We start from the raw sequence: 18,176 nt of genomic DNA on the forward strand, positions 1-18,176 counted from the left end.
GAATGCTCAAAACCCATCAAAGACTTATTGGTCTTAGTCAGAGTACTTACTTGGATAAAATACTAAAGCACTTTAGTATGGAAAATTCCAAGAAAAGGGAACTGCCTATTCAATGTAATGCCAAGTTGAGTAAGACTCAAATCCATAGTACAGATGAGGAGATAACTGAGATGAGTTGAGTCTCATATGGTTCGGTAGTAGCTTCGATCATGTATGCTATGATGTGTGCTCGCCCTAATGCTCTTATGCTTTGAGCATAGTTAGTCCGATTTTAGGGCAATCTTGGTAGAGCTCATTGGAATGTAGTAAAGAACATTCTTAAGTATATGTGAAGGACGAAGGATATGATTCTAGTCCTTGGTGGCAGTGGTATGTTAAGGGTAACTGGATATACCAACACCATCTTACAGATAGATCGAGACAACTTTTGTTCCCAGTCAGGTTGGGTAATTGTGTTAAATGGTGGAGCAGTAACTTGGAAAAGTTCCAAGTAGGCGGTGGCTGATTCTACTTGTGAATCAGAGTACATTGCATCGAGTGAGGCATTGAAGGAGGTAGCTTGGTTGAAGAACTTCAACGAAGATCTCGGAGTAGTCCCGACCGTTCAAGAGCCATTGGAACTTTACTGTGATAATGAAGGCGCGATTGATTTGACCAATGAACCCAAGGATGATGGTATATTCAAGCATATCAAAAGAAAGTACCATTGCATTAGACATAAGGTTGAATAGGCTCATCTTCTTGTGAAAAAAGTGTCCTCAAAAGATAATCCTGCAGATCCTTTCACAAAGGGTCTAAGTAGGGTTAAGCATAACCAGCATGCTAGGATCATAGGCCTGAGAGATGATATTATTTTTATTAGTTAGTTGATATTTTGAAACTTGTAACAAAATAAATGTAATTGAATTTGATAAGTAAATAATAGAGATTGTTCATGAGTATGGTTACTGTCTTTTTCAGTTGTTTATTCTTGTGTTTCATGTGTCACTTCATGAATGATTTGATTATTCAAAATTCCACAGTCACTCATACTTTTGGAAGTAAGTAGTGAATCATGACTGTCATGAATTGCTTGTAGATTGTCTATGGAGAGTAGACATTGCAATGGTTGGTACAATGTTCGTGAGTACTTAGAAAAATAGAGATTTTGAGTTTTGGATAAAACCCACGCTCATAGAATTACTTCATGGATTATATAAAGAGTAATTATGAGGCGATAATATCTTATATTCTTCATATGAAGATATATGAGTTGTAATTTAAACGTCGATTGTGCATTGGTGTTATAAAAATGCATTAGTAACATGATGTTATAAACGTAGTCTCATGCATGATTTGGTGAGTAAAAGATACATGCATATGAGTCGAAGTTTATTTGCTCCTATTGCCCTAATGGTAAAAGAGATATCTTTGGGCCCCTTAGTGATTTGGTGTTGACATTATAGTGTTGGGCCCAACCAGGACTGAATTGATGTGTTCAATTAGTATTCTTATGAGGTCATCACAAATTAGAAAATCGGGAAACATAATTTTAGACAAGAGATTGATTGAAATCCATGTCTCATGTCCATACGATATCTTGTAGAATGGAAGAATATTTGATCACTTATCTTAGGACAAATGTTTGATCATATCAGAATCCGGAGTTGTTTTGGAAAGCATACTTTGATGTTTGATCTAGAAGTTATACTTTCAATTGTAGTTATAGACTTATCTAATTAGGATATTGTTGGATTAGGTGTCTAAGTCAATAACTAAATTGGTATATACTTGAATTAAAAGCAAACTCCTTTTGGGTTGCCCTTAAATCTAGTAATTGACTAGAATGACTTTTGGATAGAGAGACTGATTCTTGGTTTATTATATGATTAATAAATATAAATAAATGATTTATTAATATATTATGAGATTAATATATTAATTAAAAATAATATTATTTAGTTAATAAGTAATCAGAAATTAACTAGAATTAATTTTGGGATTAATTGGATTAATTAAAAGTGCAAAGACCTTGTAACACCCGAATTGCCAAGTAAAACTCTTAGCAAATTACTTCATTTATTTTTATGTATTGGACCCGAGTATGTTAGGCATACGCAAGGTACGTCGGGAGTACTCCTATGCATGCATGAGGCGGCGAGTCCCCTTGGTACGATGGGCATACCCATGTGTACGTAGGTTGTAAGTGACTCAGGGGCAACCCCTAATTTTTAGAGTTTGCACCCTTTTTAAACACATTACTCCCACCACCCTAACCCTCATCTTATCGGCCTTCATTGCCTTTTGAGCTAACTTCGAAACCCTAATTAGTTTCTCAAAGAGATTGAGCTTGTGTGTACGTTTTGTGTGTGTATATGTGTGGTGCTTATTGAAGAAGAAGAAAGCTTGAGGAGAAGCAGTGGACAAGAAGGAGCTTGTAGATCCATAGGTTATTCACCATTTCTAGCTGATTGGAGGTATAAAGTCAGAAAGTTGTTTATCTTTATGTCTAGATCTAAGTTTGGGGAAGAATTTAGCATATTTTGGTCCCATGGATGAACTCTTATGATTAAATGCTATTCCTGATGTTATGGGTTGTCCATTTTGTTGTTTTGAGGTCCATTGATCCATAAAGCTTGTATCTTGATGGTTGTAGATCAACCATGCATGACTTTGTAACCATTTAATGGAAGTAGAGTGTTAAATCCATAAATTGAGTCCCATTAAGGCATGCAAAGGAATAAAGTTGTGAAATTTATTGTTTAGGACGTCCATAGAAGGCTATATCTGAAGTTGGACATTAGGTCTTAACTGATTAAGACCTTACAAAGGGAATTTGGTAAAATGGGGCATACGTGGGGTGTAAGCAGTTGTACGTTGAGCGTACGCGCCTAGGGTCCCGATCTGGTGAATTATCCAAGTACGCCAGGCATACTGAGGGTACGTTTAGCGTACTTACGTAGGGGGTTTTTGGGCTTTTAGTTTTGGGACAGCTTGGGCTTTAGAGTTTTGGGCCCTTGTTGAACCATAGGTTTTTTGAGTTGGACCTTTATGGATTTGGGCCCATATTGGACTTAGAATGTCTTTTTGGACTTTTTGGGCTAGTTTGGATTTAGGCATTGGTATGTTAGGCCCAATAAGGGAAGGGTAAAGCAGCCTTTTAGCCTTAAAGGTGGGATTCGGGGTTTGGAATCTAGGGTTGGGTTATTGACCTAATTTCTAATTAGGGTTTTATTATTTGTGATTTATTGTGAGGATTTCAAGAGTCAGTAGCTTGAGTATGATTTCATATCATCAGTGTGAGGTGAGTTTCCTTCACTATATATGTGAGTCGAAGGCACCAATTTCATCCCACTAGATTATGTTTGTAGGATGATGATTGTCATCGTGACAATTACTTGTTATGCCTATATATGCTTGATGTCTCTATGACTCTTACTGTTATGATTATATGCCAGTTGTAGGGGGTAAAATCGACCCGATACTGGTTGAAAGAGACCGAAGGGGTTGAAATATACCCGTTATCGGTTGAAAGAGACTGAAGGGGTTGGAAATATACCCAGTACCGGTTGAAAGAGACTGAAGGGGTTGAAATATACCCGGTACCGGTTGAAAGAGACTGAAGGGGTTGAAATAGACCCAATTATGTTTTGAATGTTATGTATTGTATGAGGTATTTTGGGGGAGCTCGCTAACCTTTGTGCTTACGGTTTTCAGTTTATGTTTCAGGTATCTCCAACTTGAAAGGGAAGGGCTCGATTTGATCGCACCACATATGCCCATGTTTTTCACATTTACTTGATTTTTGGGATTTGAACTCTGATATTATTTTCATTATGATACACTTTTGGTTGTTTTTTCATGACTATTGGATGTTTTAAATGAAAATTTTTATCTGAAAATTTTGGGATGTTACAGACCTAAGTTGTAATTGTTCAATAGTTGAACAAGAGAAGGATTATGGAATATTCTAGGGTAGGATGAAAATTCGAGTGATCCTTAGGGTTTCTAGATTATTCCATATAGATAATATGGATTGTAAGGAAACTAGATAATTGCAAGATTTGAAATAATATTATTTTATTTCAAATTAGGGTTATATAGGGTTTTCCTAACAGCTATAAATAGGGTCTTAACCATGTGATTTTCGGCCACCATTAATCCAAGAAGGATTGCGGAAAATTATCTCCCTTCTCCTCACTCCTCAAGTGTTCTAATTGCTAGGGTTTAGCTACAGACCATCAAAGGCACGAGATTTCTGGTGCTTGATTTCTAGAGCTTGCTTAAGAAGGATTTTATTGATTATTACAACAATAATAAAAAGGTATGTAAACCCTAATCTCTTTGTGAATTTCGATAATAATAGGGTTTTCCTGGGGATCTTTGATGTTCATAGATTATAGCAATCTAGAGAAAACTTAGATCCTAATGGGTTACATATGAACTTAAGGGTTAAGTTTTTCCACCACATGATTTTAAATATAACTTATAAAACCCATCACAACCATCATCGACCACCACTACAATCCTTTTGTTAATCAAACGTCAAATTTGTGGCTTAACCTTCGTCTTCAAACCTTTAACTTTAATGGATTTGCATCTACGAAAACCCTATATCTCAAAATAATAAAAACCCCAGACTGCACCTATGAACTTATAATACTTCTCTGTGTTTTTTTCTAGATCTGCAAGTCTAAACACCGAATAACCTATAAATGTGGTTTAAAATCGGGATTCATGACATCCAAATAACCTACAAATATGGTGGGTCAAACCTGAACCTATTGACCTTGTTCTTTCAACTCGTCACTAGATCTCAATCTCACAAAACCTCTTCGTTTCAAATCTCGAACTCACAAAGAAAATTGTACATGTAGAGCACTGTTTGACTCTTCACCGGAAAACTACAGATGATGGAGTCGTTTGAAGATACGGTTTAACACTCGGTCCTTGCAGGTTAATCCCTTTCTTTTGTTCTCAAGTTTAAGTGTGGAGTTTTGATCTACACAGGGCGTAGATAGCCTTCTACATGCTGCGTAGATGGAAAACTTGGAGGCAGGGTTTAATGTGTTACATAGGGCGTAAGTATGAGTACGTAGCACGTACATGGCCAAAGACCAAACACTAAATTCGGGGTTTTGAACCCTTTTTACGAGCTCTAACTCTCTTAAGGTCTTCTCTCGAAACACTAATCTTCATTTGAGAGTTTTTGAGCGTTTTGAGTGTTTTGGTGTTCATCTTGAAGGAAGGAGTCCCTTGAAGAGCACTTGTAAGGCTTCAGGCCTTGTGGATCTCGGATTTACGTACATCTTACAAGCATTCTCCAAGAGGTGAAAATTAAAGTTCAGAACTTGATGAATATCTTGTGGATCTGGAATTTACATCTTACAAGCATTGTCCAAGAGATACAAAGTTCAAAACTTGATAAATATCTTGATATATCTTGTTAGCTTTTAGTTTTATGCCCTTTTTGTCCCATATTCTTGGTCTAGTTGGGTATGAGCTACTCTAGACCTTATGAGTAGCATTTTCAGACGTTTTTGTGTGCATGCAGTCATAAAAATGCAATCTTGGTCCTTTCTTTCCAACCATGCATGAGTTATGGAGTTTGGGATTTTGTGATAAGTTGGGGTTTTGGATTGAACACTTTCTATCCATGCAAGGACATAAAGTTGGAAACTTTATGATTTAGAATGCTCTTTAGGGTTAGATCTGAGTATTGGATGAAAGGTCTTAAGAAAATAAGTGCTTAATGTAGAGTTTACATTCATCATGAGTACATAGGGCGTACTTAAGGTTACACAGCGTGTGACCTGGTTGAACCCTATATTATGGGATGTGACTTTACACCATGCGTAGAGATGGAGTATATAGGGCGTACTCAGTCCGATGTGGATCTTTGACTTTTGACCATTGACTATTGACTTTGACCAAGTTTGCCTTTAGGTAATTTGGGGTAATTTGAATTGTAGATTGAGACTGGATCCCTGTTTATTGCATATGTGATCTATAGAGATAGTGTTCGGAGCAGTGATCAGTTTAGCTGTCTTCCAGTTTGTGAGGTGAGTTTCCTCACTCTACTTGTGGGTCGAGGGCACCTATGTTGGGCCACTAGGTTGTATGATGTATCCTGGTATATATGATGTTGCCATGCTATATTGTCCTGTTAGACTGATTGATCCGCATGATTATATGTTGTTGGTTATACGTTTATCTGTTGCATATGTCGACAGAGTGCGGTTGGGTTGAGGCAATAATGCTCTGTATGGAAACGAATAAACCTGGGAGCAAACCATACATATGTTGTGGGCTGGGGAGGCAAACCATACTTATGTAGTGGGCCCGGGACCATTCCAGACATGAGTTGTGGGTCAGGAGGGCAATCTAGACTTGTGCTGTGGGCTTAGGGGTAATCCAATCCAATGGCTGTGGACCCAATATGCATGATGTTATATGTTTGTGTGGTGGTATTTTCGGGGAACTCACTAAGCTTTGGCTTACAGTTTGAGTTTATGGTTTCAGGTATATCAGAAGATAAGGGGTAAGGCGAATGTGTGATTTTGCACATCATCCTGAATTTTATTGACTCATGATTTTGGGATACTCTGATTCATGATTTTGGTTTTGGAAATATGTTTTTATGTAATTTAAGGCGTTTGGAATAGTTTTAAAAATGAAAATTTCATTCATGATTTTTGAATGTTACATGTGGTGGAGTTGAATAATAGGGAATGAACCCTACAACTACAAGGGAAGATGACGTTGGGAAATATGCACACGGTGAAGATGATAGAGTCAATCTCAATATCGACATGGCCAAGGGCATGCCAACCGTATCTTTTAATTTTTGTCTGATTTGACATCAACCTGACTCATTTTTGTGTGATTTGGCATCAATAACTTCTATCAAGGGTCAAGGAACCATTTCAGTCGGTCACATTATAATTCATTCCTTTAATATATAGAAAAAAATTAAATGATCTTTTAAAACAAACATAATAAGTTTGTTAGGATAAAATAAAATTTTCCATGACATTTTCCTTTGATAAATCAACTCCATAGTCGACACTTAACATTTAAAACATTTCTAATAAAATGCCACGACAGAAACACCAAGGCTGCCAGTCATGAGTTCCGGTAACCATGGCGTCCGCCACCCTCAATACCCTCGCGTCGCTGCTTCAATCAGCCGTCTCATCCCGTTCCTCCGTCGTGGGTCGAGCAACACACGCCATGATCATCAAAACCATCGACTCCCCTTTTCCTACTTTCATCTGCAACCACCTCGTAAACATGTATTCCAAGCTCGACCTCCTCGATTCAGCCCAACTCCTGCTCTCCCTCATACCTGCACAAGATCGCTCCGTCGTCACCTGGACCGCTCTCATTTCCGGTTCTGTACAAAACGGCCATTTCTCCGCCGCCATCCTCCACTTCCGTAACATGCACCACGACTCCATCGCACCGAACGACTTCACCTACCCATGCGCCTTCAAAGCTTGTAACTCTCTGAGGTCTCCAGTAACCGGTAGACAGCTCCATGGACTCGCTATTAAATCAGGTCAAATACATGACGTCTTTGTTGGGTGCAGTGCCTTTGATATGTACTCCAAAATCGGTCTCAAGGATGATGCCAATAAGATGTTCGACGAAATGCCTGTGAAGAATCTTGCAACATGGAATGCGTATATATCCAACGCTGTACTTGATGGAAACCCTCGTAAAGCAATCGACGCTTTCATCAAATCAAGGAGGCTATCTGGAGAGCCTACTTCAATAACCTTTTGCGTTGTCTTTAATGCTTGTTCCGATGCCCTGTTTCTGCAAATCGGTAAACAAATTCATGCGTTTGTAATACGATATGGGTATGAACATCACGTCTCTGTTGCAAACAGCTTGATCGATTTCTATGGTAAGTGTAAAGACATAACTTCAGCTCACTTAGTTTTCAACAACATTAGCAGTCATAACGACGTTTCCTGGTGTTCCATGGTGTCTGCTTATGAACAAAACAACGAAGGAGATAAAGCTTGCATCCTCTTTCTACAAGCAATGAGAAACAACATCGAGCCAAAAGACTTCATCATTTCAAGCGTTATCAGTGCATGTGCTGGGATTTCATCCCTGGAAACAGGGAGATTGATTCACTCACTCGCAATCAAATCATGTATTGATGGAAACATTTTTGTTGGAAGTGCATTAGTCGACATGTATGCTAAATGTGGAAACATAGAAGACTGTGAAAAGGTGTTCGATGAAATGCCTGAAAGAAACTTAATCACATGGAACGCGTTACTCAGTGGGTATGCCCATTTAGGACAATCAAACATGGCCATTTCCTTGTTTGAACAAATGAAATTTGAAGTGAAACCAAATTATGTTACATTTGTGTCTGTTTTAGCAGCATGTAGTAGAGCTGGAGAAGTGAAACTAGGGATGAATGTTTTTGATTCAATGAAATTAAGATATGGAATTGAACCAGGTGTTGAGCATTATGCATGTGTAGTTGATATGTTGGGAAGAGGTGGAATGGTGGAGAGTGCTTATGAGTTTATAAAAAGAATGCCTTGTAGGCCTACAGTGTCTGTTTGGGGTGCTCTTTTAGGGTCTTGTAAAGTCCATGGATATAATGAGATAGGAAAAATTGCTGCTGATAATTTGTTTCAATTGGATCCTCAGGATTCTGGAAACCATGTTATTCTTTCAAACATGTTTGCAGCTACTGGAAGGTATAATTTTTTCTCAAAACTGATCATGATAATCTTTTGTCATTATAAAATGATTTTGTAACACTTCAGTTAGGGGAATAAACTCTATAAGTTGTAACAAAAAAGAAATGTAATTAGAATGGTGTAATACATGAATAAATGAAAATACATTGCTAAGGTTAAATACATATAAGAGTAAATTACTGAAATCGTCCCTATGGTTTGGTCAAAAATTGGACATTTGGTCCCTAATTTTTATTTTGCACTCGGATCGTCTCTATGGTTTGATTTTGTTGCGTTTTTCGTCCCTATGGTTTGGTCAAAATTGCACATTTGGTCCGTAACTTTATGTATGCAAGAGACGAAAAATGGAACAAAATCAAACCATAGAGACGATCCGAGTGCAAAATAAAAATTAGGAACCAAATGTGCAATTTTGACTAAACCATAGGGACGATTTCAGTAATTTACTCTACAAATAATAACAATTACTATCATTGGTTTTTAGCTATATTACATTTCATTGCTTTTGTGTAAGATTTTTCTAAATATAATGTCCTCGTAAGAACAAAAATTAAAAGTACAACACCTTGATAAGAATTAAATTAGAATTTCAAATTACTAAAATAGTATAGTACGATGGTTTATATATTATGCCCAAAAAACAGAGATAAAGTAGTTTCACATTTCTTGCATTTAGTCGTATTGAAAACCAATATTTATGCAAAACAATCATTAATCTAATTATCCATTAAATTTAGGTGGGAGGATGCGAATCTCGTAAGAATGGAGATGAAAGACGTCGGAATAAAAAAATCCACAGGATACAGTTGGATTTCCGTGAAAAATTCCATCCACACATTTCAATCAAAAGACACATCTCACGAACAAAACCCTGAAATCCAATCAATGCTCACAAAACTCAAGAACCAAATGAAAGCAGCCGGATACATACCCGACACAAAATTATCTCTTTTCGATTTAGAAGAAGAAGAGAGTGAATCGGAAGTTTGGCACCATAGTGAGAAGATAGCGATTGCTTTTGGGTTGTGTGTTATACCTCCCGGAGTTCCCATTAGGGTTACGAAGAATTTGAGGATTTGTTTGGATTGTCATAGTGCGATTAAGTTTATTTCGGGGATTGTTGGGAGAGAGATTATTGTGAGAGATAATAATCGGTTTCATCGGTTTAAGAATTATGAATGTTCGTGTAGAGATTATTGGTAGTTAAATGTGTGAGTTTTTATGTTAGGAAGTGTTTGATTTATAGGTCTATGAGTTTGGAATTTATAAAGTTTCATATTGGATACATGGATATTACACAAAAATTATAACATGATATTTCTTTTGAGTTTTCAAAATGATCGTGCACTTTCAAATGCCTAAACCATCACACAAGTATCGTAGGAGGGGCTAAAAATCACCGGTCTAAGCAAGATCATGTAGAATGCCATCATGGTACAAAGTTTCAATATGCATGAGTGCTACACAAGTCACAACACATCCAAAATTTGATGTACATTATCACCGATCAAAATCAATTTAAAATAAAAAGATTCGTACCAATTTCAACAACTCTTTATAAAAGTCATTTTTGTGAAAGCACCACTTAGTACATATAGTATTCCACATAGTTTATGCACATAATAATTGGAATCAAAGAAAGTATCAAAACAAAATACAATATTAAAGACATTCGTTCTTAGGTAACGAACTCACATTACAAGTATATCAGATCTTATAATCCACTTTTATAGATGAATATGAGGTCAATGATTATCTAAAAAAACCATTGTAAGTATATATGATAAACACAATTTACCTAGAGTTAAACACTAATTGGATTATGATTACACATATTAGAAATACTTGTAGCTTAGATAAAAGTCAATTATCCCATAGACCCTCTTATAATGTCCCAAGGTAACATTGGATGAAAACAAAGCATCCTCTTTTGGGCTTAGGATTTTTGTCTATTTTTTTGTGAAAATAAAAATTTGATTAAAATGAAAATAAACAATTAAAAAAAGATAAACCAAATTAAAACTTAAAATAATGATTTTGAATATATTATATATTTATTTAGTATAAATAAAATAAATTAGAACTTATTTGAGTTAAATATAAAACTAGTGCTAAATAGGCAATTTAGATAAAAGCGTATAATTGACCAAGATTTGACTTGACTAATTCTAGTAAGGACATTATTCATAGAAGTCTTGGTAGAAAAGGACTACTAATGTACATAAATACTAGCTAGTTAGTTGAGTCAATGTTTGGGAAAAATTGTTAGAAGTAAAGAAGTTAAGGGAGTAGATTGTAAAATGTTAATGTAACTACTAGGTTGGTTGTTTTTTTCCATCTTTTCCCAATCTCATTCAAATCGTTTTTCAAGGAAAGAGAGAGATTCATGATGTTTGGAGAAGCTAAGAAGAGATCTAGCGATGAAATTAAAGATTAGTTTAAGCATGCAAGTTAGGAACTCGATAAGAATCTATTAGAAAGACATAAACTCATTTCATCTCCCCCACCATCAATCTAGGTTTTAGAGGTTTCTTCAAATTAGAACATTTTAGGGAACTATGATGTTCTGAAGCATAGATGGAGACATAATGAAGATTCATGTATTTCCCCGCATCAATTTCTTGCTTTTGAAGGTAGTCACCTTCTCTAATCTCTTTATCTCATAATCGAGGGTTTAGATTGGAGTTTGAATCTAAAATTTGACTTTTCATTTGAGATTAATAGTTGATTCTAGTGTTGTTTTAGCGATTAAGCTCCTAAACTTCATACAATTTAACTCTAATTAATCATGGTGGAGTTTGATGAGGAATTGTAAAGCTTGAAGCTCCATTCATGGAAGAATTATGGTGATTGGCATGTTGAGATTTTATTCAAAAATAGTCTAAACTTCATACTTTGGTTCCTCTCCGAAAGTTAGATGTTGATGTAGAATGTAGAGCAAAGCTCCAACTTCTCTAGGACACCAACAATAAATCAACTTGATGAAGATGCTAGTCTTGATCTTGTAATGATTTAAAACTCTTAAGCTTGAAGTTAATACAAAGTATTAACTCAATGAGAGTGTGAAAGTATCAACTTTATCTTCATATGAACTCAACCCATTAAGTGCGTAAGTGGAAAAAAGGAAGAAGGAGAGTGAGAGCATAAGATGAAGAATACCCTCATTTTTTTTCAAAGAAAAGGAAGCACCAAGACTAGCTCCTTATGCTCTAATTTATACTTGGAAAAAGTCAAGTATCGAGTACTTGGAACATACCCTTTAATCACTCCATGTAAGAGAGTAAGTGCTCGTACTTATTGTCACACCCCGCAAAAGCGGAAACACAAGATATGACAACGATACAGGTTTCATTGCAAAAGATAAAGATACATCACCATAATAGTAGTTAAAAGTTTACAACCCATAATTCAAACAACACAAAATACAAGTTTTCCAAAATGACATTGTTCAAAAGATAACTTCATAAAATAACTTCCACACGATGCAGCATGCTCTATGATGATGAATCTTTATACCCACTTACTTATTATTTCCTGAAAAAGCATGTAAAACGAGGGTCAACTATGATGTAACGCCTGTGTTTCCGGGCTTGTCATTAAAAGCAATGTAATAGTCTAGGTTAACCTTTGTAACGCATCTTGAAATAATAAAGATGTATTATCTGAATATTATGTGTTTGATGCTTAATTGCTTAGTTGTATGTCTTAATTGAATTAACAATAAAATAAGCGTCAAATTTAAAGTGTGAGATAAGCCTGATATCTTTGCATAAAGATGTAGTGGTCGAAACAAGGATTCCGAATATATAAAGAATGCCGAAATTCGAGTTATAACGAAGAAGTTATGACATGTCGAAGTTTCGCGACAGAACCGACAACGCTGAATGACGTAAAAAGTGAAATTTACATTAGAGTGATATTTAGCCCTAGTGATCTAAACGGATGTCGTAGAGTTCGTTAAACCGTGAGCGTGCATAAAAAGATCGTCCAAATCTGACTTCGTATGAGGAAGTTATGATTTTCTGAAGTTTCGACTTAGCAGTATGCAGCCTAAATACTCGATTTGAGACCGAGCGGTTTTTAGCCAAAACAATCTAAACGAGAATTGAAAGATCTCGTTAATTGTAGTGAAACGATAAAAAGATAGGAGAAAACGGACGTCGGATGAAGAAGTTATGAATTTATAACGGAGTTTTCTTGTCCCGGCTTACTAAAAATAAATAATAAAAATAAAGTCAAAATTAGCCGACAGAGTCTAAACGAAAGTTGTAGAGCGTAGTCTCACCTACACGTGGATATAAAGAACGTCGAAAACGGAGTTTGTATGAGGAAGATATGAATTTTTGAAGTTTATTAAATAATTTTGATATTAAATTTAATTATAAAATATCCGATATTATCCAAAGGGGGGAGTCAGCGACCCTATCCACATTACGCCCAGCGTAATTTAATTTACGCCTAGCGTAATTCGGGTTTCCAGCCCCCTATAAAAGGAAGTCGAGTGCAGCCGAGTTCTATTGCTCCATTCTTCCTTCCTCTCGCGCTTTTACCCCGTTTTACGTGCTAGAAATATCCCGAAGCCCCGATATTAATCCCGAGCCCCGAAGCAAGTCCTGAAGCCCCAAAGATCCCGAGAAGTGAGATTTCCGAGCCGAAGCTCTGCCCGCGAGAAGTCCGTTTTTTTGTGAAGATCTTCCAGATCTACCGAAGATTACTACTTCTACAAGTCGTAGTGCTGTCCGATCATCTTCTGAACAAGTGAGTGTGTAGTTACTTTCTTCTAACGCATAATTATGAAGTATTTTATATAAAATACGTGTTATGTGTATATTTTGTTGTTATATGTGTGAATGTATATTCACTTTCTTCTACCTCATAGATCTGATTTATTCACTATGAAATACGTGTTATGTGGGTGTGCCTCATCTGTTATGTGGAATATGTATTGATTGAACATGTTATACTGGTTTTAAAATATGTATAAAAATATATATTTTTATCTACTAATATGTTGGGTAGAACATGGGTAGATAGTTGATGTGTGATAAACAGATGAGAGGCCTCGATGTTGTTGATGTTGACCTAGTCATCTAGTGGAGTATGGATGACGACCACAGACTCTTTCTAGACAGTCCAGTGGAACGCTAGTAGGTTCATAACCTGTAGGTGTTATGAACGATGTGTTCATCGGTGTACTCTATCCCCTCATGGTTGCCTTTAGGATATCTATTGTTGAGGAAACCCCTTAGCAGTAATGTTCGTCCCGATGAAAATCCTAGATTGGGTCCCTTGAGATAGATGTTGTTTTAGGGACATAAAGTGAGGATAACGGGAATGGGTAATCGGGTTATTGTTGGTTGGAGAAAATTAAATATAATTATTTATTGTGGGTTGAAAACCCTATATGCTCACCAGGCTCCCAAGCCTGACCCACTAAGTTTATTCATATTACAGGTAGTGGCGCGATGGCATAAGATGGATGAATAATCAAGTTGTTTTGTTTACAAGTCTATATATGTATATATTTGTTGAATGACTTGTGAAGTTATCATTTATGCTTTATGGTCTGTATCGGAACATGACATCCCGAGTTTTGATTATATAATGAAAATGCATCTTGATGAAATGCTTTGATAAATATTATTTTATCATATTTTGTTTTTGGGAACAAATTCCGCAACTCTTTTAAATCAAAATGATTTACTCTGAAATTATTTTAAAAAGGATAAATGAAATCGGTCTTTTCTGGCCGAGATTTTGGGGATGTCACAGTTGGTATCAGAGCATTAGTTTAAGCGAACTAGGAATTTGTAGGATTTCTAGACTTAAACTTAGAACGCTAAGTGAAGGTTGTTAGATGTGTGCCTGTTATATTTCAGACACGAGCACTAGTTTATTTTAGGAAAGTTGCCTAAAATGCTTTTATGTGCTAAATGTTATATGTTGCCATATATGATATTATTTGTTCGGATCTATGATTTGTTGCCGACCGGATCTGGAAACCTTATGTGTTTAGGATTCTAAGCGTATGTCTACGGTATTAGAACTAGCATGTAAATGTTTCGGAGTAATAAGGATGATTTGAATATCTATCATGAATGAGTATCTAATTTCACCTTATTCGGTGTATAGATCAAAAATGGTGAGAACAAAGAGTGACGTTGGAAACGCGGATGAAAACAGGAATCAACCACCAGTGATTGAGCAAATACCTGTTGTAGCAGCAGCACCAAAACCAATAACAATGGCTGGGGTGCAAGCCATGATTCGGGCTATGTTAGCCGAACAAAGTGATGAAATGCGACAGATGTTGCATGATAATAGGGACGAACCTATCATGCCCATCGAGGAACCTGAATTGATTCCCGAGCAATTGGAGGAAGGGAACAATAATTGCATTATGAGTCAAGTTGGGACTCAAGGAGAATGAAGGAATGACCCGGAAAGGAGAAACAACAAGGATGGGCGAATGTACAAAAATTTCTTGGGCGCCAAGCCGCCAAGTCTTTATGGAAGCCCAAAGCCTGTTGAGATTATGGATTGGATCTCCGAAATGGAGATGGTATTTGAAAGTTACGACTGTAGTAACAAACAGAAGACTGTCTTTGCAGTTAGACAACTGAAGACTGGAGTCTTGAGTCAGTGGAAGTTGTTGGCATATACTATGCCACAAGGAGAAGCCCTGAAAATGTCATGGGAGGAGTTCTTGGAGCAATTAAGGGTGCAGTACTATTCGAAGATAGATCTGATTGATCTAAACAATGAGTTCCAAAGCTTAAAGAAGGGGAGAATGAGCATGGACGACTATGCTACTGCATTCGCTGAGAAGATGAAGTTATTTCCGTACCTAGTGCCAACAGAACTCTCCAAGATTGAGAGGTTCGCTAATGGACTGCATGCCGACTTTGGCCTGACAGTCAAGATAGCAAACACTCTGAAAATAGTTGTTCGAGCAGCTAAGAATGTAGAGGCCCAGCAGAAGGAAAAGGGTCTGGAAAGGATAGAGGTTGGTGAAAAGAGGAAGTTCGATGGACCTTCGGGGTCCAACCAGAAAAACAAGTTCTCGAAGTCTAGTTCGAGGGGAGGAGGAGGCAAAGCGAAATGGTGCGAAAAATGTAAGAAGAAGCATCATGGAAAATGTGAGGTAGTGGCCACATGTTTTAAATGTGGAAAGCCAAGGCACTATGCCAACGAATGCACCCTCACTAAGAAATTTTGCTATGGTTGCGGTGAGAAAGGTCACATCTCAAGGGATTGCCCGAAGAAGAAGGAGGCAACTAGACCCAATATTCTGCCAAAGCCGAAGGTGAGAGCATTCCAGATGACACTGGAAGCTTCTAAAGATGAAGCTGATGTTGCTTCAGGTACCTTTCTCGTAAACAAATTACGTGCCCAAATTTTATTTGATTCTGGAGCCAACTACTCCTTTATTTCGCATGAATTTGGTAGAAAACTAGCTTTTCCTGTTGATAGACTAGATAATGCCTTATTAGTCGAAGTTGCTAGTGGCAAGTTTGTACCTGTTATCCATCGTATGAAAAACATCTTAATTGACTTTGATAAGTTAAAAACTAACTTGAAGATCGATTAGATCTTAAACAGGTAAAATAAAGAGTAAACAGCAAGAACACGAAAACAGTAAACAACTCAAGAATGGATCGAACAATGTCGAATGATTATAAAACAATCCTCAGAAGAGCTCGATGAAGAACTACAACTGTAGAGGATTAAAAGGTTTACAGGAAGGATGAAAGAAAGTATTCTGTGATCTATCGTAATGCTCTCAATCGATCTATCAAACGTTGACCTAATATGCATGCAAGCATATTATTATATAGTAAACCCTACATGCTCACGGTTGGACAGGCCCGAACCGGAGTGCAAAACTGGACTATAAACCGAGCCCAATGATGCAATACAAAATAATTCCTACGCTACCCAACAATCTCCCCCTTTGCGTCAATTGGAGCGAGATCATCACTTCTTGCTTGGGCCAGCAGCAGCAGGAACCTTCTTCTTTACAGTCTGAAACAGACGAGAGATAAGAGCAAGCATCGTTTGTCTGAATCGGATGTACCATTGAATCATATCGTTGAAGTATTTGATATCATCCGCTGTATTCTCTTTACACCGATGGATGATCTCCAACACATGCTCTAGACAAGCAGTGGTATAAAGATGTTTATCCGCTAAGGCAAAGAGACATTTCTGTCCTTCAGCCCTAGTGAACATGACCGAATTTCGCCTTGGGTCAATCATTCCCATCTTCATCTGGTTCAGATCACTGGCCGAGCTAACAGGAGAGATCTTCGGTTTCTTCTTGAAGACAGTGGCAATCTCCTGATCCATAAGGGCTACCTCCATGATATAACATACCAACATCCTTTTGAGATGGTCTATGATCAGACCATATTCAGCTTCATTCGTCAAGAGGATGTTGTGCAGAACGATCCAGTCATGGGGGTTGAGGTTCGGTAGATCTGCTAAAGATATGAGATGTTCGGTTTTTGCAGACCCTTGGATCACCCTGAACCGAACGTTGATGAATCTCCCTTCGGTATATGGCTTCAAAACCTGAACGTTGACGATCTTCTGAGCTCTCCATGTTTGATACTGTGGTTGAGCGGCCTTCAGATAGAACTCGATTAATTCCCGATCAACCTACGGATGAGGATGAGGGACTTCAGCAACGTTGGCGAAGGCGTGGAAGATAAACGCCTTTCGGGTTAAGGGCATGTCGAACTGCGAGTCGACAGATTTGTACCAGTCGAAGGAGATTACCGGTTCGAGCCATAGGATGCTCGGAGTATCGATAGCCTCCTTTATCATTCTCTCTCGAGTCCAAGCAGGGAAAAGAGTCTTCCTGCTCTCGAGGAGATCGTGGGCTTCTTTCTTCTTGCGTTCAGCTTCTTCAGCTTCTCGCGCCACACGAATGTTGTCATTATCAACATTGCGACTATTTTTGCGTTTCAGCAAGTCAGCAATGGTTTCTTGATCATCTTCATCTTCTTCCTCAGCTATCTTATTTCCTTTATCCTTCACACCCGAACCAAAAGTTTGACTTGTAGGAGGAGGTTCGGTTGTGTGAGCAGCTTTTGAGGAAGGAAGTGGTTTCGATCCGGACTTCACTTCTCCCCCTTGTTTCGGAGTGGACACAAAACTAGGTAGCCCTTCTATTTTACTGAGGAGGTCCAGGGCAGGAGCAAGTTTTTCAGCTAGGGTTCGCCTTACCGAATGGTTCAGAATCGGATCGTGTGCTTCCAGGATGTTGGATAGGGTAGAGTGTACATCCGAAACACATGTCTTGATGACCTCCCGTTCGGATCGAAGAGCGTCAATTTGTTGCTGAGAGTTGGAAAGCTGAGCACTCTTGACCTTAAGGGCGGTGGTTTTGCTTGCAAGAACGTCCATCAACGAGTTTTCTGCAGCGAGATCCTCTTAGAGTTTAGAGAGGCGCTCGTCGAT

The 18,176-nt window shown here is 37.6% G+C and overlaps 1 protein-coding gene across 1 annotated transcript; it reads left to right on the forward strand.

Moving 5' to 3' along the window:
- The first annotated feature begins 7,042 nt into the window (after positions 1-7,042).
- LOC111912097 (pentatricopeptide repeat-containing protein At4g14850) lies at positions 7,043-9,996 on the forward strand. Its single transcript, XM_023907841.3, has 2 exons — positions 7,043-8,708; positions 9,449-9,996. Exons 1-2 carry the CDS (start codon positions 7,123-7,125, stop codon positions 9,912-9,914), a joined length of 2,052 nt encoding a protein of 683 aa, XP_023763609.1. The 5' UTR covers positions 7,043-7,122; the 3' UTR covers positions 9,915-9,996.
- Positions 9,997-18,176: the final 8,180 nt, after the last annotated feature.

This window comes from Lactuca sativa, chromosome 5 (genome assembly GCF_002870075.4).
Source record: "Lactuca sativa cultivar Salinas chromosome 5, Lsat_Salinas_v11, whole genome shotgun sequence".
NCBI classification, from domain to species: Eukaryota; Viridiplantae; Streptophyta; class Magnoliopsida; order Asterales; family Asteraceae; genus Lactuca; species Lactuca sativa.